This window comes from Alligator mississippiensis, chromosome 4 (assembly GCF_030867095.1).
Source record: "Alligator mississippiensis isolate rAllMis1 chromosome 4, rAllMis1, whole genome shotgun sequence".
In the NCBI taxonomy this organism is placed as follows: Eukaryota; Metazoa; Chordata; order Crocodylia; family Alligatoridae; genus Alligator; species Alligator mississippiensis.
The window spans coordinates 216,224,716-216,248,609 of NC_081827.1; the positions used below are offsets into that span (position 1 = coordinate 216,224,716).

Here is a 23,894-nt window from a genome sequence, read left to right on the forward strand (position 1 = left end):
TGTTTTGTTTTTTGAAGGAGGCTGGATTTGAAATGTAACATTTTATGCTCTATCTGGGACTTGCAATGTGTATTATCACTTTTGCTGCTGCAATAATGGTGTTTGTTTGATCTTAATCCATTCAGAATATAAGGAGGTTGTAGACGGAATTTTTGCCGCTTAGAACAGCTGTGACCAGTGGAGACCCTGAGAAGGATAGGTCCTCTGATTTTAAGAAGGCTGATACTGGCAGGACACTTTCTATAAAGTACTTAACTTCTGGAATTTACCCATTGCCTACATAACTGGTCTAACTGCATAAAGTTGTTGACATTTTGGAGTATGCTGGAAGATCTATTTTTGTGGGTTACTAGCAAGAGCTGTAAGTGGAAGGATAGCAGGGGTTTTCAAGGAAGTTGAGATGTAGGTATGCCTATTTTGTCTGGTTGACTTTTTTGTTGTGGGCTATTTGAATGGGCTTTGATCTCATTTAGCCTTCAACAGACGTAGTCTTTTACATTTTTGTGGTTTATATTTATTTTAATTCTGGAAGAGCATTGAAAGATGTAATATTTGTGGCACTTTAAGGTACTATAAAAATTGAGCAGACAGATGACACAGTGCTATTAATTCCTATGAATTGTCCATAACTGTATAAAAAAAGAGGATGGATGAAATAGGGATAACTCAAAGTGTTTCACAGACACCCTTTAGCTAGAAGACAGTTGTATGTTTGTGTTCTACTGAAGTACTACAGATGAAAAACACTCAAAAAAAAGTTGGAATTTGGGGCACTCATACATGCTTTTAAGATATAGAACAACACATATATGATTTAGGGGTTGTATTATATGATGAAATCAGTAATAATCCTGTCTTTTATTATGTCATGGTTACTAGTGTGAAAATATTGGCTTCAGTAGATAAGATAAGCCATGATTTATTAGTGCAAATGATGTTAGTAATATTTGGAATGCACCTATATTAGCTTTAAACTTGGTTAAAAGATCCAACTCTGGTGAACAAATTTGTGGTACCTAAATGCTAGATTATTTATTAATTTCAAAAGGTGCAAATGGCGATTCACTGACCAATTTAAAAATAAGTGATATTTATTAAACACAGCACCAAGATTTTAAATATGAATCTATACATTTCAGTTGTATTGTTTTAAGAAATAAATCTATATTTATGATTTAAAATTCTTAAAACTGACAATAGCATTTAATCTATTGGAAAATTTCCATTTAAAGTAAAAACAAAACAAATTTGATTGCAAATCTTCATTTTCTAACCAATAGGAGGTAATGACAGAAACTGATGTCTCTCTTTTTGGTAGTTACTTGTTCTGTGTTGGTTATAATTGGGGCAGCCCACATCTTTGAAGCTGCTGTAGTTTATTTCCAGGCTGCATGCAGCCAGCAAGCAGGCTAATATGCTCTGGCTTCCCTCCCAGCTGCTGCTGCTGCTGCCCTTTGCTCTGGCTGCAGCAACAGCTGGGGGCTTCCTCTCCTTCTCTTGGCTTCTGCTGCCTGACCCAGCCCCAGTGCAGTCCATGATGCCAGGTGAGCTGACAGCCCTGAGTACCCATGCAGTGCGGTGTCATAGGGGAGCCTGTAGGGAGTTGCAGGTGAGGTGGGGTGCTGTGCCACATAGGTGCCTGCCCACTCAGGCAAGGTACAGCAGGGTTGTAAAGTGGCTGCCTGCCCACATGCATTGCATGCAGAACGGGGGAAGGGGAGGCAAGTGGCCCCTATGATGTGCAGCCTTTGGCAATTTTGCCCCCAGCCACTTAGAAGCTAGATAGCCCTTGCTTATCAGGATTTGGAGTAAAAATAGCAAATGGGTTGTGGATATGCCCATTTCAGAAAGGGTTGATGAATGGTAGAGAAAATATTTGTGGCTCGTAATCTTTTACGAATACAAATATCATCTTCCTGATTTGCAGGCTTGTTATAAAGGCACATGTTATTCAGATCTTTATCTTCTTCATGCTTAATGTGTGATTCTTTTTGAATGTCTAAAAAAGCAAGTTTAGAGAGATTTTTTCCACTTGTTAGCGTACTTTTAAAAAAAGTAACACAGTCTCCGCTTTCTCCTATTTTCTTTTCTTTCACTAAGATGCCATTTCTTGTCAGACAGTACTTCAACTTTCAGTTACTTGATTAGGTTACAGCTTTAGGCTCACTGCTGTTTTATATTTATAGATCTTTTTATATTTAAGAGACCTGTAGATTACAAGATATCACCAGTTCTGTAAAAAATATTAAGATAAATGTTTATATTAGTGGGATGGAGTTTCACTGAGGAGGTGAGAAAATTGCTGTGGCAAAAAAAAGCAAATTCAAACAACCTCTGTTTTAAACTCCTCTGTCTATCAAACAGTTTTATAAAATGGAAAAGAGTAGGTTTTTTAAATTATAAAACATCCATTCAACATCATAACGCCATATAGAATGCTGCAGTAAAGTGTCCAAAAAGGCATTAAAGTAATTAATCACGATATACACTTTTGCTACTCAAATTGTATTGAGTTTAATTATGATTGTTTGGTTGAACACACAAAATATAAATGACGGAGCTGTGGATTATTGCTTCACAATGAATTTCTGAATATCACTAGGTTTTTTTTAGACTTTTTAGTTTAGGCAGAGTGTAATAGTGATAATACAGTACATCTTTTTACAGTACAATAGTCTTAATTGGCACACCCTGATGGAGGAGGAAAACATGCTTATTAAACTATTATCTTGATTAATGGAGACTTGCAGGAGTGCATTGTACTGAAAAATAATTACATTTGTTGCTTCTGGTTTTGTAACCTGTTTTTTAAATACTCGAAAGGCTTAAAAAATAAAACTGTCATAACATGAGACAGACTTACTGGGCAAGTGAAGTGGAGAAGTAACATCCCCGCCCCACAGCAGCCTCAGAAGCAAGCTTTGCCAGGAGACCTACAGCCCCTTTAAATTTTGCATTTCCTAGCCCCTCCTTTTGTGTTTTGAGGAGAGGCGCTATGTAGATGACTGTTGGACAAAAGCCAGTGAATACATATATTGATTCCTGTGCACATGGAGATGAGACTCATTCCACCTGTTCTTTTTCTGGAGATACCACTCTTCAGCAGAGAGAGCCTGATGTTTCCCTCCTGTCTCCCCTCTCTGCCCCCTACTTCCCCCACCAAAGTATCATGAGTTTCCTTTAAGTATCTGGGAATGATTTGTCCCTCATGGCCAAATTAGCTGAGGGTTGGTTTTTCCTCTTCTCCACAGCAAACCAGGGACATCTTGCATAGGATTAGGTCTAAAATTAATGTTATTGGAACTTTCCAGATGCCCAGTGTAGAGGGTCAGTTTCCATGTAACTACATTGAAAGCAGATGTAGAAGAAGGCATCTCCAAAGAAAGGTGACGGAAGTTTTCAGAGCACTTTAATGTCTGGTGTAACCGAGTAACGCATGCTCTTTCCCAAGACATTGTCCATTTTAAGAGGGGAGTGGCTTAACATCCCAGCAGTAGTTTTTGTACCATGCTACCAGTGTGAAAGACTGAAGGCAGCCCTTCACAGATTATTAAATAACATCCAACTGCACTGGATGAGTTCTTGTCAGAATAGCTCGCAGATGTGTACATTTTTTAAAGGTGTTGCTTGGTTATATCACATTTATCTTTCTGCCTGTGAAATCCAGGATAATGGGAAATTTGCACAAGTGAGCACAGTTTCCATCAGCATCTTACTGTTAAAATATTAAGTGTGCCACTTAAGATGGACCCAGGTATGTCTTAGCTGATGAAATACACTGAGCTTGGACCTGGGTTCTGTCTCTTACTCAAATTCAGCATTAGTGTCTTTCAGTGTGTACTGGGATGAGAAACAAAATGAAAACAGGGTTGTTTTGCATAACCCAGCAATTCCTAAGTGATGAATAAATAGTTTTAAATGATTTGAATATTAATAGTACTTCATCTGTGTGTGTTTTAATTGTTAATTCACTTTTAAAAGAGAGTGGGTAGTAGTCTGCTGTCTATTTGAAATCCTTAACTTTTTTTTTTTAAAGATTTTAGTGCCTCAAAATAACTGCTATTTCTGAGCCTGCTTGCAATGGCTAAGTTTTATTTTTCCAATTATAATAGGAAATTGAATTTGAAAATTAATATGTAGTTACATTTGATTTGCTATAAATAATGCTTTCCATCTTTCAGAGTAGGGAAGATGGGAATAATTTTAAGCTGATTACTATACTGTCATTAAACTACACCACACTCCAAAAGATTTTTTTTTTTTAATTCCTGTTGTCCTCTCATTTGTTTCTCTTGATTTTTGGATTTAAACAGTGTTGCTGTTGTTGATTAGCTGTCTAATTATGTTATGACTTTCTGCTTTAGACCGATATCCTTTAAGACTGAAATTGAAACCACTGGATTTATTAACCACCTTTGTGCTGACTTTAGATAATTTGCAAGGTTAAATTGTTTCTGTAGGTTGTGCATAATGGAATTTGAAAATGCCTTATGCTTCTTTGTCTTATGATCTATGGGATGTTGAACACAAATGCATTGAATAATGTCAAAATTTTTAATGGAGTCCTTGTCATATGTTTATAACTTTCTGAAATATTCAGCTTTCGAACTAAAATTTTCAGTATTTAGTTGATTTTGAAATACAAACATATTCCTATTGTTGAACATGTTCAAAAATATGTTTTTAAAAAATTATATCTTGTCTTTTTATTCCTTCTCACTCTTCCCTTTACTGAATCTTTAGTGAAGCTTTTTCCTGTATCCAGCTTTAAGCCTCTGTCATTTGCTATAACCCTGCTTAACAGATAAGGTCACAATTTTATGGCAAACCTGTATTTTTTCACTGCTGTGAAGATTGAAATGACTGCTAGATGTATTGCCTGATTCAATGTTCTTGGCTTTTTATTGTACAATACTTATATCGGGCTTGCCTCATCCATGAAAAATAATTGTGTATGAATTTTGTAAATTATTTATCAGCATTAAGCTGCATCATTAGTAAATCTCCTGTTTTTTCCCTCACTTTTTACGTACCATTTAAACATTTCTTTGTGATTCTTTTGGGCAAATCTGAAGTGTTTACTGCATTTACCCAAATCCAAGATGCCTCTAAATTTAAGATGGTCCATGAATAATTAGATTCTAGACATGCAAAATTTTTAATTATTTTTTTTTAATGTTACATGTCTAGAATCTAATTTTCAGAGGGTTGTCTTAAATTCATCCTCCTGCATCACTACACCAGGACAGGCACGGGAAGGGGGGTGTGGTGCCAGGGGAGTCAAGAGATCTGACCTTTGCCTTTTGCTGCTAGCCCGCCAACCACCTGCTCCCCCTAGCTGCCTGAACCCCCCCCCCAGTGACTGCATGCCCCACACCTGTCCCCACTTCCATTTGTCCTTATTTCAGTTCCTGCACCTCCTACCGCAAGAGCGGGCAATTATTTTGGGTGGAGGGCCATTTAATGAGTTTTGGTGAGCTGTTGAGAGCCCTGCCCCTTGACAGTTGCCCCGCCCCAGTTCTGCACACCGCATGCTGTGCATGCCAGACTGGCTTTGTGTGCTACATGAAGCGTGCAGGGCTAGATCCAGTGCATGCTGCATGTTGTGTGCAGTGCTCATCCGAAACCCATAGGCAGCACCATGGGCCACATCCAACCCACAGGCTGTGTCTGATACTTCTGAATTAAGTGCACAGTGGGTACATCTACATGACTACTGTGCAGTGGTTACTGTGAATTTATTTAGTGCTTGTATAAGCAAGTATTAAATGCTTAGAGTTACTGTGCAGTAGCACCAGTGATTGTCTTTTAAGTAATGCTAGTGTGCAGTAGTCTAATAATACTGCGCAGTAGTGTATTAGCATTGTTCATGCTGTGATGAGTTACTGTGTAGTATTATTAGACTTGCACAGTCAGTATCTCACGTAGTTTCATAGTTTCATAGTATGTGAAGATGTGCCCCTATCTTTCAACCCCACAGTCTATTTTATAACTTGATGGAATGTCTTTTAATTGTACTGAAAATAGTGAATGTTGAAGTAGCTATAAAGATGCTGTTAGTAGAAAACTTCAAAAAGACAGAAGTTGGTTTTGTGGTTCCTAATACCACAACATTTAAAATTTTATCAAAGGGTAAATAATTCCAGGTGTTCTGTTCAGATGATGAAAATGTCATCTATGCTGTGATGATATTTTCATCATCTGGATTGCTGCCATCATATCATCACAAGATCAAATCTTCTCTGGAATAGTCCTCCACTAACTTAACTTTCTAGATGCAAGTAGCCACATCCAGAATGTCACTGTACAAACCACCATATACAAAAACTTACCAACCAGTCTACTTACGTCCACAAAACCAACAATCAGTCTAAACACCACAGACACTATAATCTGCAGTCAGGCCCTCAGATACCACTTCATGTGTTCTGAGAAGAATGAATGCAAAACCAACTTTACCAAATTGAAATGTGCTTTTATACAACAAGGACATTCTAGTAGAGAAATCCTTGAAAGAGCCACACTAATACCCAGCAGTAACCTACTACAATACAAAAAGAAAGCCTCTTGCAACTGCATACCTCTGGTGGTCACTTACCATCCCACAATTGAACTGAATGGATCAGAGGTTTCATTCGCATCTAATCTTACAGGCCAGATGAGTGCCACAGGGATGGATTGGGTCCATGGACACCCTGGCCGCCCTTCTGCCTTTCCCAAGTATCTTGGATACAGTTCTCACTCCAGCCAGTCTGGGACCTGTGTTGTGTTCAGCACGGATCCCGGAGTGGCTGGAGTGGGTGTTGTGTACAGTGCAATCCAGCTGGGGGCATGTAGCACTGGCTGGAGCTGGTGTGGCACTGCACATGGTGCCTGCCCTGTCCAGATTGCACTACATGTGGCACCTGCTATGGGAACCTTTCTGTATATGGTCCCTGCCTGTGGATTCCATGCTGGATGCAGTCCTTGGAGAGGCCATGTGCAACATGGAGCCAGGACTGGCTGGAGATGGTGGCATCCTCCCCACGTGGCTGGTCTGGTGCATGCCATGCATTGTGTGTCTGCTAAGAACTAGGGACATCACCAGGAGCCAGATGGTGGGGCTCAGCAGGGGTTTGACACCCCTGGATTAGAAGAATCATCAAATTAATTTACAGCCTGCTCTCAGTAAAATCAGACTTTAAGAGAAATATTCCCACCCTCCCTACTCCTGGCTTTCAAACAACCCCCCTCAGCTTCCCAACTCATCATCAGAAGCAAACTCCTTGTTAATCAACAGACAACAAATGGGACAAAGCCTTACGTTTAACAATTGATACAAAACCTGTCAACATGTTTCCACTGCTATAAAAGTCCTGTCACCCCCCACACCTACTCGCCACTAGCAATGAACCCATAAGAATCTGTGGATCTTACACATCTTTCTCAAAATGTGGTACATCTGATTCAGTGCAACAAATGTCCTTATGGTAACTCTGTAGGTAAAACTAGACAGAAACTACGTATATAAAGGACAGAGACACAAACACCAGTAGGAGCACATTTTTCACAGAACAACCACTCTCTTTCTGATCCCACTATCCTTGTGCTCAAAGTTTACAAAACACTTTCAAAAGATGAGTCTAGAAACAAAAAACCATAAGCTGTCTGGACACTAGAAACCAAAGACTGAATACCGATATAGACTCTATGGCATGCTATAATCTACCTGATTCCTGAAAATCTTTCTTCATGCTACAGGTGATAATGACCTTCTTCACTTTTGAAAACTCTTGATCTTCCACAAATCACATTATTTTCCTTCTGTTCATTGTTTATCTTTTACCTCTAGAATTCTTCTTTTCCAGTTTCACAGTTATCCACACTGTTCTTAATCTTCTCTGTGCCAGCTTCTTTCATCTGCCCTGATGAAGAATGCTTTGCATTTAAACACTTAAGTGGATACCAACCATGCAGCTAGTCCAGTAAAAGATATCACCCACAAAAATCCTGGCCTCCTGGACCATCATGGCTATAACGTCACCTCTGCATTATTGAAACATGTTCAGAAAAGTGCATGCTCCTGGCTAAATGTGCTGAAGCTATGCTTTTAAAGGGAGTACACTGTAGATAACTGATATGCTGGAACAGATGCGATGTGTACCACAAGTGGCATAGGTAGCCTTAATGTGTGGCACGTGGCAGATGAGAAAGGGAAACAAGCAGCACACTAGCAGTTGGGGCATGAAGCAGAAAGCAGAGCAGCAGATGGGATAGGGAGCATAAAGAAAGAAGCAGGAAGCAGAGTAACATATTGGGCAGGGGAAGGGGATTGGAGTGGTACTCAGGGAGAGTATCAGACTAATTTGTGTCACACCTGCCAAAAAGGTTGGCCCCAACTGTGCTAGACCAAAGGCTAGGGACAGACATTCAAAAAGCCTGAGCCTGAATTGATTCAATCTTTGCAGGTTAGTCTAACCTGGATAGGCTGAACCAGTTTATAACCAGACAGACATTCTTTCTGGACTGAGGAAATTCAGGCACATGCCTCAGTGGTTCAGGCTAGAAGCTGGGAGGTGTTACACCAGCCCTCCCCTCCCTTGAACAGTGCTGAGCTGATGGAGTGTGTGGTCAGGCCTCGGCAGGATGCTTTGATTAGGGAGCTCTGCCTGTACCATCCCAGGCTTTTCCCTGCTCAAGGGGTGGTAGTGTTGCCAGCCCCCAGCCTTCTGCTAGCACTCTGAAGCAAGGGCGGAGCAGGGATGTGCAGTGCATGCATCTGTTGATGATATGGACCGTTTCAATCTCTCTCCCTGCTTCTGTATACTGTCTGAAGCAAACTGACAGGCAAACAAGCCAGCAGGGGGCTGATAACAGTGTTTATCACCCTATCAACAAAACAATAGCCTCTCTGATTAGTTCAAACTCTTCTTAAACAGCTTACCAACCGACCTGTTGATTAGCTCCAAAAAGCCCTAAGCAGTCACTGCCCCAGCCCTGGTAAAATCTGTGGGCAAGGTAGGAGCCCCCCAGGGGGCACTTGCCTGCCTGTACACTAATGCCAGGAGCTTGGGGAATAAGCAGGAGGAACTCATCCTCCTGCTCAGTGCAAACAATTACGATGTCATAGGGATAACGGAGACCTGGTGGGACTCCACCCATGACTGGACCACGGGGATAGATGGCTATACCCTGTACAGAAGGGATCGTGTAGAGAAAAGGGGTGGGGGTGTAGCTCTGTATGTTAAGGAAAGCTACGCGTCCCTGCAAGCCGATATTGGCGACCAGGGTGGACAGCTGGAGACCCTCTGGGTTAAAATCCGTTGGGAACACGGCACAGGGGATACAATGGTGGGAGTCTATTACAGACCTCCCACTCAAAGTCCTGAGCTTGACCAGGAGTTTGCCCAGGAACTGGCTGAGGCAGCTTGCTCCAGGACCATGGTTGTCATGGGTGACTTCAATTACCTGGACATCTCGTGGGAGGATCACTCAGCAAAATCTGAGCAGTCGCAGAGCTTCCTCTCGTGCGTGGATGACCTTTACCTGATTCAAGAAGTCTATGGGCCAACGAGAGGCAAAGCGCTGCTCTACCTGGTGCTGGCTACTGGGGAGGACCTAGTCGGCGACCTAGTGATTGATGGGAAGCTGGCCGACCACGAGCTGATCACCTTCACCATCCGCTGAAAAGCTGGCAAGTCAGTCAGCAACACTCAAGTCCTTGACTTTAGGAAAGCCGACTTTGACAAACTCAGGAGGCTTGTCAGTGAGGCCCTAAGGGACCGTGACCACAGGGAGAGGGGAGTTCAAGAAGAGTGGTTACTCCTCAAGGGAGCGATCCTCAATGCACAAACTAAGTCTATTCCATCTCGGAGGAAAGGCAGCAAGAGGGCACAGCAGCCCCCCTGGCTCTCCAGGGACCTGGCAGACCTCCTGAGGCTAAAAAGAAAGGCCTACAAAGGATGGAGGATGGGAGTCACCTCCAAGGAGGATTATTCTGCACTGGTCCGGTCCTGTAGGGAGCAGACCAGGAAAGCCAAGGCTGCAACTGAACTCCAGCTAGCTTTGAGCATCAAGGACAATAAAAAGTCCTTTTTCAGATATGTGGGGAGCCGGAGGAAAAACAGGGGCAACATTGGACCCCTGCTGAACCAGATGGGGCAACTGACAACTGACGTCCAGGAAAAAGCCAACCTATTAAATGGGTACTTTGCGTCAGTCTTTCATCAGCCCCACGGGACGCCCATGCCCGCTACAGGGCCAGGAAGTCCGGGTGAGGGTGATCCCCTGCCCTCCATTAATGCTGACTTTGTGAAGGAACATCTTGAGAAGCTGGATACCTTCAAGTCAGCCGGCCCTGACAATCTTCACCCCAGGGTACTCAAGGAGCTGGCGAGCATCATAGCCCAGCCTCTAGCACGGATCTTTTAAAACTCTTGGCACTCTGGTGTAGTGCTCGAAGACTGGAAGAAGGCCAACGTGGTGCCTATCTTCAAGAAAGGGAGGAAAGTGGATCTGGCTAACTATAGGCCCATCAGCCTGACTTCTATCCTGGGGAAGATCTTAGAAAAGTTTATTAAAGAGGCCATCCTTAATGGACTGGCCGACATCAACATCTTAAGGGATAGCCAGCACGGGTTTGTTGCGGGTAGGTCTTGCTTGACCAATCTCATTTCCTTCTACGACCAGGTGACCTATCACCTGGACAAGGGAGATGAGATTGGTGTCATATATCTTGACTTCAAAAAAGCCTTCGATCTGGTGTCCCATGATCGCTTCTTGGAGAAACTGGCCAATTGTCGCCTTGGGTCCTCCACGATCCACTGGCTGGAAAATTGGCTCCGGGGTCGGACCCAGAGGGTAGTAATTGATGGAAGTCACTCATCGTGGTGTCCTGTGACCAGTGGGGTCCCCCAGGGCTCTGTCCTTGGACCCATACTGTTCAACATCTTCATTAATGATGTGGACACTGGAGTCAGAAGCGGACTGGCCAAGTTCGCAGATGACACCAAACTTTGGGGCAAAGCATCCACGCCAGAAGACAGGCGGATGATCCAGGCTGACCTGGACAGGCTCAGCAAGTGGGCAGATGAGAATCTGATGGTGGTCAACACCGATAAATGCAAGGTTCTCCACCTTGGGGGAAAAAAAACCCGCAGCATCCTTATAGGTTCGGCAGTGCTATGTTGGCTAGCACTATGGAAGAAAGAGACTTGGGGGTCATCACTGACCACAAGATAAACATGAGTCTGCAATGTGATGCGGCAGCTAGTAAAGTGACCAAAATGCTGGCTTGCATCCATAGATGCTTCTCAAGCAAATCCCGGGACGTCATTCTCCCCCTGTACTCGGCCTTAGTGAGGCCGCAGATGGAGTACTGCGTCCAGTTTTGGGCTCCACAATTCAAAAAGGATGTGGAGAAGCTTGAGAGAGTCCAGAGAAGAGCCATGTGCATGATCAGAGGTCAGGGAAGCAGACCCTATGATGACAGGCTGAGAGCTCTTTAGCCTGGAAAAGCGCAGGCTCAGGGGTGATCTGATGGCCATCTACAAATTTATCAGGGGTGACCACCAGTATCTGGGGGAACGTTTGTTCACCAGAGCGCCCCAAGGGATGACTAGGTCGAATGGTCACAAACTACTTCAAGATCGTTTCAGGCTGGACATAAGGAAGAAATTCTTTACTGTCTGAGCCCCCAAGGTCTGGAACAGCCTGCCACCGGAGGTCGTTCAAGCGCCTTCATTGAACACCTTCAAGATGAAACTAGATGCTTATCTTGCTGGGATCCTATGACCCCAGTTGACTTCCTGCCCTTTGGGCAGGGGGCTGGACTCGATGATCTTCCGAGGTCCCTTCCAGCCCTAATGTCTATGAAATACTATGAAATACTGTTCTTCCTGGCTGTTCCAGTGAAATTAGAGAGAGAGGGACACACAGACACCTCTTGGCAGTAGCAAGCATACCACATGCCTAGGCTCCATGGGGCTGGGGTTCATGCAGTGGGAGAAGGGATGGGGGATTCCTGCTTGAGCAGCAAGGGGGTGGGGGTAGGACAGGGGGAGCCAGGCAGACACTGCTGTACCTGCAGTCTCTGCTAGAGCTCCAGCCATGGAGCAGAGGGGAGAGCCCTGCCCTGCCCAGCCCAGAGAGCATGCCAGGATGCTGGGGGAGTCTGGTTTATCTTAAACTAGTAAGTGGTCTGGGACAGGCACTGCATAAACTGGTTTGGCCCAAATCAGTTAAGTCTGATACTACATTCAAGCAGGTTCTTCTCAAACCCGTTTCAGGCATTTTCAAACTGGTTTATGTGCACTGAACATCTTCTCTGTTACAGGTTTAAACCAATTTCTGATCACTTAAACAGGTTAATGTGGAGAGTCTGTTCCTAGCTGAATTCTAATATTATAAAAGCCTTTGTCTGTCTGTCTGTCTGTCCATAATGTTTTATTCATGCCTGATTGGCTGACTGAAACAACCAATGAGAGTGCGAATGCAATGTTTGGACAGGAGGTGGTGGTAAGGCGGAGTGCCGCCATGATGGAAGAGACACGGGATGGAGCGGGGGACAGCAAGAGAGCATACAGAATGGTGGGGGCGAGGCCAGCAGTGCTGGCCTTGCCTCCCCTGTCCTGGTCCCTGCAGGTGGTGTTGATGGAGCAGGGTGGCAGGGTGAGGCCACCAGAGCTGGCCTCACTCCCCCTACCTTGCTCCTTGGAGGTGGCAGCAGTGGTGCCGGGGGGTGGGGGGAGCGTGGTTGGGAGGCCACAAGGGGGGGGTGATGCCACTGGTGCTGGCCTTGGCCCACCCCTCTCCCCTTCCATCATCGCTGCCTGCAGGGCCGACACAGGCTGATGTGGCAGCAGTAGAGGGAGGAGTGGGCTCAATCTGGGAGGGGGAGGAGCAGGCGCGCCGTGGCAGCGGAGGGGGGAAGAGCGGACCTGAGCCAGTGCAGTGGTAGTGGTAGTAGTGGAGGGAGGGGAGGTGTTGGCCCAGGCCCGATGTGGGAGGGGGAGTGAGCCTGAGTCGGGGAGAGAGGCTGGCCTGTCATGGCAGTGAGGGGCAGGAACAGCAGGCCTGGCCTGGCCTGGCCTGATGCAGCAGTGCGGGGGGAGGGGAGGAGCAGGCTTAGGCTTCTCCTCCCCCACCCCACCCTCCCCTGCATCAGCACAGAGCCCACTCCTCCCGTCCCCCTGCTGCTGCTCGGTTGGCCCAGGCCCACTACTCCCACCCCCTTACCCCCTGCCATGGTGGGTCAGCTTCTCCCCACCCTCAGGCCCAGTCCTCCCCTGCATCGGGCCTGCTTTTCCCCTCCCCCCGCTGCTGCAGCGGGGAGGTGGGGAGATATAAACTTCATGCTTCAAGAGTCTGACTTGTACATAGATTATAGGTAACCTGATGTATAGCCTACTGATAAAAGTGCGCCCAGCCTTTTATTTGCTTGCACCTTAAAACATGAAAACAAACATTTATCCCAAAGTTTATCTGGCTACCCACAACAACATAACATAGATTCTCACCTGTACTAGCTGGGAAGATTTGAGAGGTGGGAGGAGGGTGTCATGCAGCAGGTCATTTTCACAGCAGAGACTGGCAGCAGGTCTTTTTTAATTTGTTGAGTTATCCAAATTTTCCTCCAGCCTGTGTCCAATATTTATAGATGGCTGGTTTTAAAATTCAAAGCAGTGGTCACCAACAGTAGTTCTCAATTCACCAGTAGATCTTGGAGCCTCGTGCGGTAGATCTCGGAGCCTCCTGGAGTTGATCTGAGGCTGGGGTGGGAGGCTGAGTGCCTATGTACATGCACGCGTATGCCCCAGCCCAGCAGGTCAGTCCATGGGGGAGAGAAGAGTCAGGGGCTAGATTGAGGCCTCTGCAGTGAGGGACAGGGAAGCAGAGGAAGGAGCAGGGGTAAGTTGAGTGGGGCCCCAGCTGGGTAGGTCTTACCTGCTGGGGAGGTGCACCCCCAAATAATTTTTTCTCCCCCTGCCTCGATCTGCTCCGCCCCCTTGCCTCCCTACAGACTTACCTGCTGGGCGGGAGGAGGTGGTGGTGGCAGTGCACGTGACATTTTGGGTTGCTTTTAAATGCCAAAGATGATTTCCTACTTAAAAAGGTTGGAGACCACTATAATAAGGGATTCCTGACTGGTTTTATTTAAATTGCTTTGTTTCACTGAAACTTTTGGAACTGGACTGAACCAGAACTCTTTTAGACTTCAAAGGTGTAAATTAGTTGGGATTTATATTCATGGGAGAGAGGGAGGGTTTCTTATCGCCTTTCCTTACCCATTGTGGAATGCTGTTTCTGTTTCTTCACCACCTTAGTTTATGGACTTTTCTGACATGGCTGTTTTTGTTTTTATAAATTGTCTAAGCATTTTAACAAAAACATATCTATTATAGCAAAATAACATTGAATATATTTGGTTATATCAGTCACTACTACTACTACTTTAAGATACAGCAATGATATAGGGTATATGGATTATTTAACATATGGCCTTCCTTTATCTCCTTTTAGGCCTTGTGGTTTTTTTTAATTGTGTTTGATGGTTTCCTTTACTTGCTGCCCAAGTTAATTGTCACATCTGCAAAGGTTCACACTGCAGTTATTCAGAAACAGGCTTTGGGCCTTTTGCTTAGCATTACTTCTGCAGCTTAGGCTAGGACCCTTGAAAATGGCCAAGGCTGGCAACAGGTTCTATACTTTGTCTGAGCCGGCAGCCCCCATTCCTCAGGAGAGAAGTCCCACTGCTATTGTGACATAAGTGGACTCTTTTTGACAGCAATTCTTCAGAGAAACCTATAGTAATTAGGCTCTCCACTCTCTTGGACCTCTTTGAAAATTTCAGTCTTAATGTTTTAGATAGTTTACTTTGAAGTTGCTGATAAAATATAATAAACCATTAAACTACACTGTTTGTTTGTTTTGTTGCTGTTGTATTTCCCTGTTCTCCTGACTTTCTGTTTTCTTATATTCTTCTAGGACCTTCTTACAATTTAGGCTAATGAGGACTTAACATTTGCAGAATGAAAAGATGGCACAGGCAATGCTGGGACCACCAGGACCTGACAGCTTCTTCTACTTCACTAGAGAATCTCTTGCAGCTATTGAAAAACGTATTGCTGAAGAAAAGGCTAAAGGAGACTCCAAAGATGAAGGTGGTGATGAAGGAAATGGCTGCAAGCCCAATAAGGACTTGGAGGCAGGAAAAACACTGCCATTTATTTATGGTGACATACCTCCAGGAATGGTGTCTACACCACTGGAAGACATTGACCCATACTATATCAATAAAAAAGTGAGTGTTTGCACATCCCTGTTGGATTTAATGTAATGTAAGTTTTTCGAACACTGGCATGGGTTGAGAGGAGGAGAGCATATATTAATTTTGTAGTCCTGGGGATAATTGTACAGCTGTATTTTGCAATATCCCAGGATAAACTGTTACTACCTCTTATTTGGGAAACTTTGTCCTGGGATAAATCCTAATAATGGATATGGATGTCTGTACAACTGCACCTTGTCCTGGGATAAAATAGTTTGGCCTGGGATAAATGCAATGTCTGTTCGCAGGATTAGCCAACTCGACCATTTCCTTTACCTGCCAAAGCCATGAACCAGCAGGAAAACTGTAGTTGGTTAAGTTTAGTAAAGTAACTGCTTGTGTTCTTTTTGGGCAGGGAACTAGGTCATTGCAAAATTAGGGACCTACCAAATTCACAGCCAAATAGGGGTATGTGGCAGCTCCTTTAATCTTTCAGGCTCCCTCTGCATGCCCGTCCACCCCCTTCCCCTGCCGTTGATTGGCAGAGGGGCCCTGCTGCTCCTTCCTGATTAGCAGGGAAGCAAAAACTACGGTTTTAAATACGGCGTGGTTTTTGCCTCCCAGCAGCAAGTACTGGGGCACTGGGCCCCTCAGCTAATCAGTGGCAGGAGGCAAAAATGGCATCATATTTAAAACCGCAGTTTTTGCCTCACTGCTGATCAGGAACAAGCTGCAAGCATGGTGCCTTCAATCAGTGGTGGAGGGCCTGTGGGCAAACCTGCGAGATTAAAGGAGCTGCAGCGCACCCCACTTCTGCTGTGAATTCGGTAGGTCCCTAATCATAATGGATTAAGTTGTATGTTAGAAGAATATTTGCATTACTGACAAATGGAATATGTACCTGAACGGGTTGCTATTTACCATCTTTGCTTTAGCTTAAGCTTTGGAAGCATTTCTTCTTGTATTATTCCCATTCAGCTGTAAGTTCAGAATGCACCTGAACTTCTTATATTTAAGTATTCATTTGGGGAGGGAGAGGGGGCACAGGAGAATGAGAATTATGAGAATATCTGAGAGTTACCACAATAGGAACCAAAAGCATCTCTTCTCATAGGCTGTCCACAAAAACCCTAGTGCCAGATGAAAATAATTTTTTAAATTGAGGTTATACCATATATTTGGCATGCTTGCTTTTTTTTCTAAAAAAAGCAATAACATCATTGCTAACTGATAATTCAATCTGAGATTTAACAAATTAATTTTAATTCTCAGTTTTCTGTGGGAGAACTTGGACTGTACCTAAATAGGGCATGTTACATGTCATGTACATCAACGGGCTCCAGTTAATGTGGCAAACAGACCAAGATTCCATATGGTCTGAGTGAAGGAGCTTGCACAAATTCTTCTGTCTCCCTGAAGCAATTCGGTGTGGCTGGGTATACATGGGCACCAGCAGATGTAGACTCATCCCCCCCGAGCTTTACCAGAAGAGGAAGCGCGTTAGTTTGGGCATGCTTTTATCTAAAGTTGATTGAATCAGCTGTTAGATAAAAGTGCCAAAAAGCCCCACCGAAGCGTGCAATCTATGCAGATATTGGGTGAACCTGATCAAACTAATGTGAAGATTCTTTTGGGCATGTGCTATGGGGCAGTTTGAATTGAATTCTTAAATACAGAAAACAGCTATAAAGAGTGGAGTGTTGGTGTGATGCTTTACATGGCCTGCATTACTAAGCAACTAGTCTGATACTTTTTGAACCAAATAGAGCTTTTTCCAGGATGGAAGGCAATGCTTAGTTTAGATAAGAATTTCAGAAGGTGTGATTTCTGCCATGAATTTGTTATGAAGGTTATACCTGTAGAGAGCCTACTGTGACTGGAACTGAGTCTGATGACTCAGGGACACAGGCTTCGAGTCCTTCTGGAAGTGTGTGGTTCTTGTAATCATTCAGTTATTTAGTAACTTGGATTTTATTGATGTGAAGGCTGCAGGTTGATGAAAGAATCTAAGTCAGATGTCCTGAATGATGGGTATGAGAGGACTTTCTTTGAAGCTCTTCACTCTTCCTACTAGAAATATGTTATTTTTGTTAGGAATCTGCCTGTTATCTTTTGACCAGTTTTTCTCACCTTCATGCATGTATGGTATAGTAAGCTGTCACGTGTATGGTAGATGAGATAGCTTAACCAACTCTCATTGATGAGCAAGTTACTGTGGACTCCCTAAGGGACTGTAAATTCTTACTATAGTTTACATAATGATACCTTCCTTATGAACCCTACTTGAAGGGCTTGCTGTATTGCCTGTCGAGAGGAAAGTTTAAAGATTAAAAAATATATTTTCTGAGAAATGGAGTTTCTTATATTATAAATAATATTAGGAAGAGAAGAATGGATGAAGAAGAAGAATTCATGAGAGAATGCAAAATAAAGTTTATGCTGGTTATGAAAGAAAGCTGAGAAATTAAGAAAGGAGAAAAGAGAAATACAGCTAAAGTATATTATCACTGTCCACAAAATGAAAACTAAATAAATAATAAACTAAAACTAAATGGCAAATTAAATGAAAACTAAATAAGAAAGTGCTTATTTACATAAGTAACGGTAGAAAATTCAGTATAGTTAAGTATTGCTCAATAAAGGAATAAGTAGTGAAGAGACTTTAAGGACATGTTATTTTTAGAGACAGATTTATTTTTTCCTATCAAGATAGAAATTGAAGCAAAGTTTCTAATACAGGATATTGAAAAATAAAGGCAGTATTAACCAGAATAAGTGATCTTTGAATTTAGAAGGCCTGGAGACATGAATTATGATGTAAAGATTTATTATGCATCAGTTGCTCCAGAATAATTTAATGTCCTTACCAAATAGAAAGTATATCTAAACTGGGGTAAATTATCCCTCTTTCTTTGCAGGTTTGGCAGCTTTGGTTTAGCTTTTTATCATTGCAGGGTAAAAAGGCTGTTATTGCAGAGCAATTGACAAGTACCATATTCATCCAAATCCAAGATGACTTAGAATTTAAGATGACCGCAAAATAGCAGACTTATACCTGGAAAATTTACAAATTTATTATAATTTTCCATATCTAGAATCTTATTTTTGGAGGGTCATTTTAAATTCACCCTTCCCACTGCCGCAGCAGGAAAAGCATCAGCAGGGGTCAGGCCCCCCCCCCCCCACTACTTGTCCCTCCTGCAGCCTACTCCACCCAGCAGTGTCTGCAGATTTTAGCCCACCCTGCAGCTGCCCTCCCCGCTTGTCCCCTGCAGCCTCTGTCCCCCCACACAGCCTATGCTCCCTGCAACCCTGCCGCTTGCTGTTAGGCACTGCTCTGGTTCCAGCTCTGGCTCCATTCTCTCCTGGAGATGGAGCTCATGCAAGCTCTGGCTCTACCCACCCAAACAGAAGGATATCCCAGCACCCTGGTGTTGGAGCTGTTGCTGTTGCTGCAGTTGTATTTGCAGGCATGTGCTCCATTCCTGGGAAGGAATGGAAATGGAGCAGAAGCTGAAGCCCGAGCCATGCTTGACAGTAAGCAGCAGAGGCTTTGGCAGGCAAGTGGCTGTTGCAGCTCTGACTGGCCCCAACCCAGGCTTGGGGCCAAAGTCAGAGCTGTAGCAGCCATCTGTGTTCCCCTGTACCCTCCCCCTCCCCCCCACCTCCGCCCCTGCCCCTGCCACTTGGTACTTAAATCCAAGACAAAGAGCTTTTTCGCCTTTGTAGAATGAGGAGAAAAACCTCATCTTAGTAAACCCCTTTACCTCACAGTATGTGGTTCTTGTATCCGTACCATAAAGTTTAAATGGACTGCTGTCTGTAATTATTGAGGAAATAACAGGAGCCAGAAATAAGTAATTTCTAAATTGAACAGTGGTAACCAAATTCTAGAACTGTTAAGAAGGAGAATAATTACAAAACAGCGAGTGACACACTACAATTTAATTATGATTGTTTGACACTTTCTTGAAAGTGTTTACCTGTTCAAAAAGGTTTGTATTACTAGTGCTAATGATAGATAGATTGTGTCGTGGGTGAGACAATATACCCTTTAAAATCTTCTCCTATCTACTTCCGTCGTTTGAAATGATTAAGTAATAGGAACCTAATTTCAGATGTTTGTGTTTATGCAAGTGACCCATGTCTAGAACTCTAAATTAGATGCAAAATCAGCTCATTTGCATATTCATTTGCAAATTGAACCTCACTAAAGTTTTTAGAATAATGGCATATTTGTCCTGTAATCTTGTATTATATTCTTCTATGTGTGTACATGCATTCATGTGATATAGTTGGCTTTAATTTGGACGGTTCTGCTATATACCTGAAAAGCATTGAAGTAAATATATCTTGAGGGCTGTGAATGAATGTATTCTTCATTGTTTCTGTAGAAATTTAGGACTTAATGCTTGTTTGTGTACTTACATGATTAAAGCTACTCAAAATAAGTGTAGCCACTAACATGAATAACAGCTACAGGCTTAGTCTCTTTATTTACAGCAGTGCATGATTACTGGCATGTATTTATAATATCTAAATTCTGAATCTCTTGTGTTCTTTTTGTTCTCTTTCCCCAGACTTTTATAGTATTGAATAAAGGGAAGACAATCTTCCGATTTAGTGCCACACCTGCCTTGTACATTTTATCGCCTTTCAGTTCTCTTAGGAAACTAGCTATAAAGATTTTGGTTCATTCATATCCTTTTCAGTTGGTCTGGCTAAAAATATTACTGGTCTGTTTTTAATGTTTAATAACAATTGGTTGCTTGTTTTAATATTTAAATATGTATTTCCTGTTAATTTTTTCTCACAAAATCTGAGCTAAATTGATCACCTTAATTATCACTGATTAAATAAGGTGAAAGAAAGAGATCCATGTTGTATATTTCTAATATACATTATTTGCATAGCATCAGCAGCCACTGTTCTAATATTTTTAAATTTACTTTAACAGTTGCAAATTAAATAATTTCATGATAGCATCATATGCATCATTAAGATGCCATAGCCTAGGAAACCACCTAATTGCCTGTGATGTAAATCCAGTGTGAGAAGTTATTACTGTATATTCCTTGACTAGTGTCTACATTATTCAGCATTTTTATTATGTGTACTATTTTAACCAACTGCGGATTTATGACAATGAATAAAACTCCAGAATGGGCAAAGAATGTAGAGTAAGTAAATTATATCATAAAGAAGAGTATTGAGAATTAATATTAAATATTTTTACAGTGCTTCTAAAATGTAATGTGCCATACCAGTATCTTTTATTCTTTTCAAGGTTATAGCTAATGCTAAACATTTTATTCTTTTCTTTGTTATTTCAAAGGCTAAGTTAAGTCTTTGGTTTTCTCATCCTCTAGTTTCTTGCCCTTGCCTGAATTAAAATCACTGCATGCTATGCTTGTCAAATACTACTATAATTTTATCTACACAAAATTCTCTTCAGTGGCTGTTACTATCTTCACATACAGAATTTACCCTCTCATGAAGTGTACCTCTCTTTGATTTTCATGTTTTTTAATTTTTTCTAAAAAGGAAGACAGTTATTCTGAGAGAAAGTGTTGCCTTTTTAGGTTGTCAAAAACAATACAATAGCAAGGGAGGGGCGAATGGGGCAACTGCCCCAGGTGCCAACAGGCAAGTTGAGAGTCAATATTTAGTTATAAATATTTCAGAAAATTCTGGCAAGCATGGGGGGGTGATTAGATTAGATTAGATCCCCAGATCAATGTGCGGGGTGAGAGTGGGCTGCCGCTGTGGACTTGTCACGAGCACCAAACTTCCTTGCTACAACACTGGTCACAAACCATTTTCTTTTAAAATATAAAAGGAGGTCCCTGACTTGAATTCAAGCAAAAATGCTAAGTGTGTGTCTTACAGCTTTTTCTTTGGCTGGGGCTTGGCAGTGCATCTGGTTCCTGACCCTGAAGAGTGTGCAACAAAGTAAAAAGGAAATATTCTATCAAAGAGTCTTCTTTGAAAGTCTGGCTCCTTCGAGGATTGTTCTCTCAGAAAGCCTATACCAGCCTGTCTGCAGCTCAGAACATAGGAGAAAACAAACAAACACAATTGGCTTGTGAACCAATATTGAACAATCTAAGAATAGAATTTGTTCCAAGGTGTTTATATAACTTAAAGGCTAGAGGCAGACATTCAGAAAGCCTGAGCCTGAATTGTTCAATCTTTGCAGGTTAGTCTCACTTGGCTAGGCTAAACTGATTTGTAACTGAACAGACATTCTCTCTGTACTGAGAAAATTTACGCACATGCCTCTGGCTAGAAGCTGGGGGGCACTAGAGTAGCCCTCCCTTCACTTACACAGTGCTGAGCTGAGGGAGGCATGGCCAGGTCCTGGCAGGAAGTCCTGATTAGTGAGGTCTGTCTGCACCATCCCAGGCTTTTCCCTGCTTGCTGCTCAAAGGGCAGCAGTGTTGCCAGCCCCCAGCCCCCTGCTAGCACTCTGAGGCAAAGGGAGGGGGGTGCAGTGCATGCATCTGTTGATGATACAGAGCTTTTCAATCTTCTTCCCTGCTTCTTTATACTGTCTGCAGCAAACTGACAGGCAAGCAAGCCAGCAGGGGGCTGATAACAGTGTTTATCACCCCATCAGCAAAACAATAGCCTCCTTTGATTAATTCAAGCTCGTCTTAAACAGCTTACCAACCGACCTGTTGATTAGCTCCAAAAAGCCCTAGGTAGTCACTGTTCTTTCTGACTGCCCCAGTGAAATTGGAGAGACACACACACACAGACACTTCTTGGCAGTAGCTAGCATACCACATGCCTAGGGTCCATGGGGCTGGGTTCCCTGCTGTGGGAGATGGGAGAGAGGGGGGATTCCTGCTTGAGCAGTGAGGTGGGGGTAGAGCAGGGGGAAGCCAAGCTTCCCTGGGACAGACATTGTATAAACTGGTTTGGGTTTATCTCAAAGTGGTTTCAGACATTTTCGGACTGGTTTATGTGCACCGAATATCTTACCTGTTACAGGTTTAAAACAGTTTCTGATCACTTAAACCAGTTTATGTGTAATGTATGTCCCTAGCCTAAGTCTGTCAGCTGCCTTTATCATGGATCATGAGGCCTTCTTGACTTGCCTTTTAGATTAGTAAGAATTAATATATCTTATGAATCCATGTCTCTTTTTTGACTATCACTTCTGGGGGTTGGAGGTCTCAAACAAGAGTTCTGTGAATCCCTTTCTCCTTTTGTTCAGTGTGCATATAAAGCTACTGAGAAGGACAGTGAGGCTTATCAAGTATCAAGTACATGGTTCCACAGTGATAACTGAGAGCTTAATAGACTTCACCATTCTTTGGATTGGGTCCCATAGTTTCATCCCATTCAGCCCACCAGTGCTGTCAAATACCTTATCCAATGTACAAGTTAAATTGAGATAGAGATGACTGAAGTGAAATTGATAAACTGAGAGAAGCAACTCAGAAATGATGGCTGAGGACTTTATTTTCCACGTACTGGGTGTGGATGTGTGCCATTTGTTGTAAAGCAGAAAAAGGAGGTGTCATAGGATGTCCAGGCTACCATTAGAACAACCATATAGCAGTACTTTTTTAGAAGGCTTTTTTATCTTTGTTCAGAGAGGAGGTCATGATCACTTTTCACAGATATGGCTCTTCACTCCTCAAAAAGTGAGTGAGAGAAACACAAATGTGCTCTCAGTTGGAAGGCATTGAAATCCTGCAGTGGGTTTTTTGTTACCTGTGATCCAGTAATGTGAAAAGTAGTCCATTTAGCCATTATTCTGAGTGCTTCTCCGTGTCTTTCCAGTGTCATATATTACTGAATGATAACTTTAAAAATATTTTCTTTAGGTACACTTTCACTGGAATTTATACTTTTGAATCTCTTGTAAAAATTATTGCAAGAGGCTTCTGTATAGATCATTTTACTTTCCTTCGAGACCCCTGGAACTGGCTTGATTTCACTGTTATTACCTTTGCGTAAGTATTTTAATAATTGTTTTAAGAATGACTGTGTACTCTCAGAACTTCTTTTCAGTGGTGAATTTCAGTGGTGAATTTCATTTATTTATACATATATTTTGATGCCTAAGAGATTATTTGTAGCCACATTTAAAGCTTGTAGTTGCATGTTAAAGCTTTTACACATTTTTTTAATAATTCACACTTATAAAATGTTATAAAGAAACAGTATGCCATCTGCTTGCGTAAAAAAGAAGCTGCTCTTCTGTCTTCACTGTACAATTTAGCCAGACTAATTAGGATTCATAGAGAGAGGATAAGTTAATTAGGATAAGAGAGAGATAGCTAGCCCTATTTACTCTAAAGTAGTGTTTCTCAACCTTTTTAGATTTGAAACACTCTTTGTTAGACTAGAGGCATTACTTGAAAAATGCTAACTCTTAGTTTTCACTTGTTATTTGACTAATAAAAATAATAGATCAATTTTTCTTTTGCAAAGATCACAACTGGCCAGAAGTTTTTAATGCTATGGAGATGCTACTGAAATCTCTAGGTTTATCTTGTGAATCTAACAGTGCATGACCACCCCATGGCACCCTTGAAAGGATCTCCAAGAACCCCAGGGTGTCGTGGCATCCTGGCTGAGAATCACTTGTCTAAATTCAGGCATAAGGCAGGATAAGGTGACACCTTAGCCG

General features: G+C 42.6%; 1 protein-coding gene across 7 annotated transcripts in view; it reads left to right on the plus strand.

Annotated features, from left to right (window-relative positions):
* Positions 1–23,894, plus strand: part of LOC102563113 (sodium channel protein type 2 subunit alpha) — a 221,913-nt gene that overhangs the window by 79,660 nt on the left and 118,359 nt on the right. For 4 of the 7 annotated variants that reach the window (XM_059727319.1, XM_014599353.3, XM_059727320.1 and 1 more), the window contains exons 1-2: positions 20,314–20,427; positions 23,086–23,214. In XM_059727319.1, the coding sequence (XP_059583302.1) occupies positions 20,357–20,427; positions 23,086–23,214 (200 nt within the window). In that variant the 5' untranslated portion in view covers positions 20,314–20,356. Of the gene's footprint in view, positions 1–14,964; positions 15,281–19,827; positions 19,947–20,313; positions 20,428–23,085; positions 23,215–23,894 lie in introns of those variants that run through there. The other 3 variants (XM_019480420.2, XM_059727318.1, XM_019480418.2) reach the window with 2 other exon arrangements.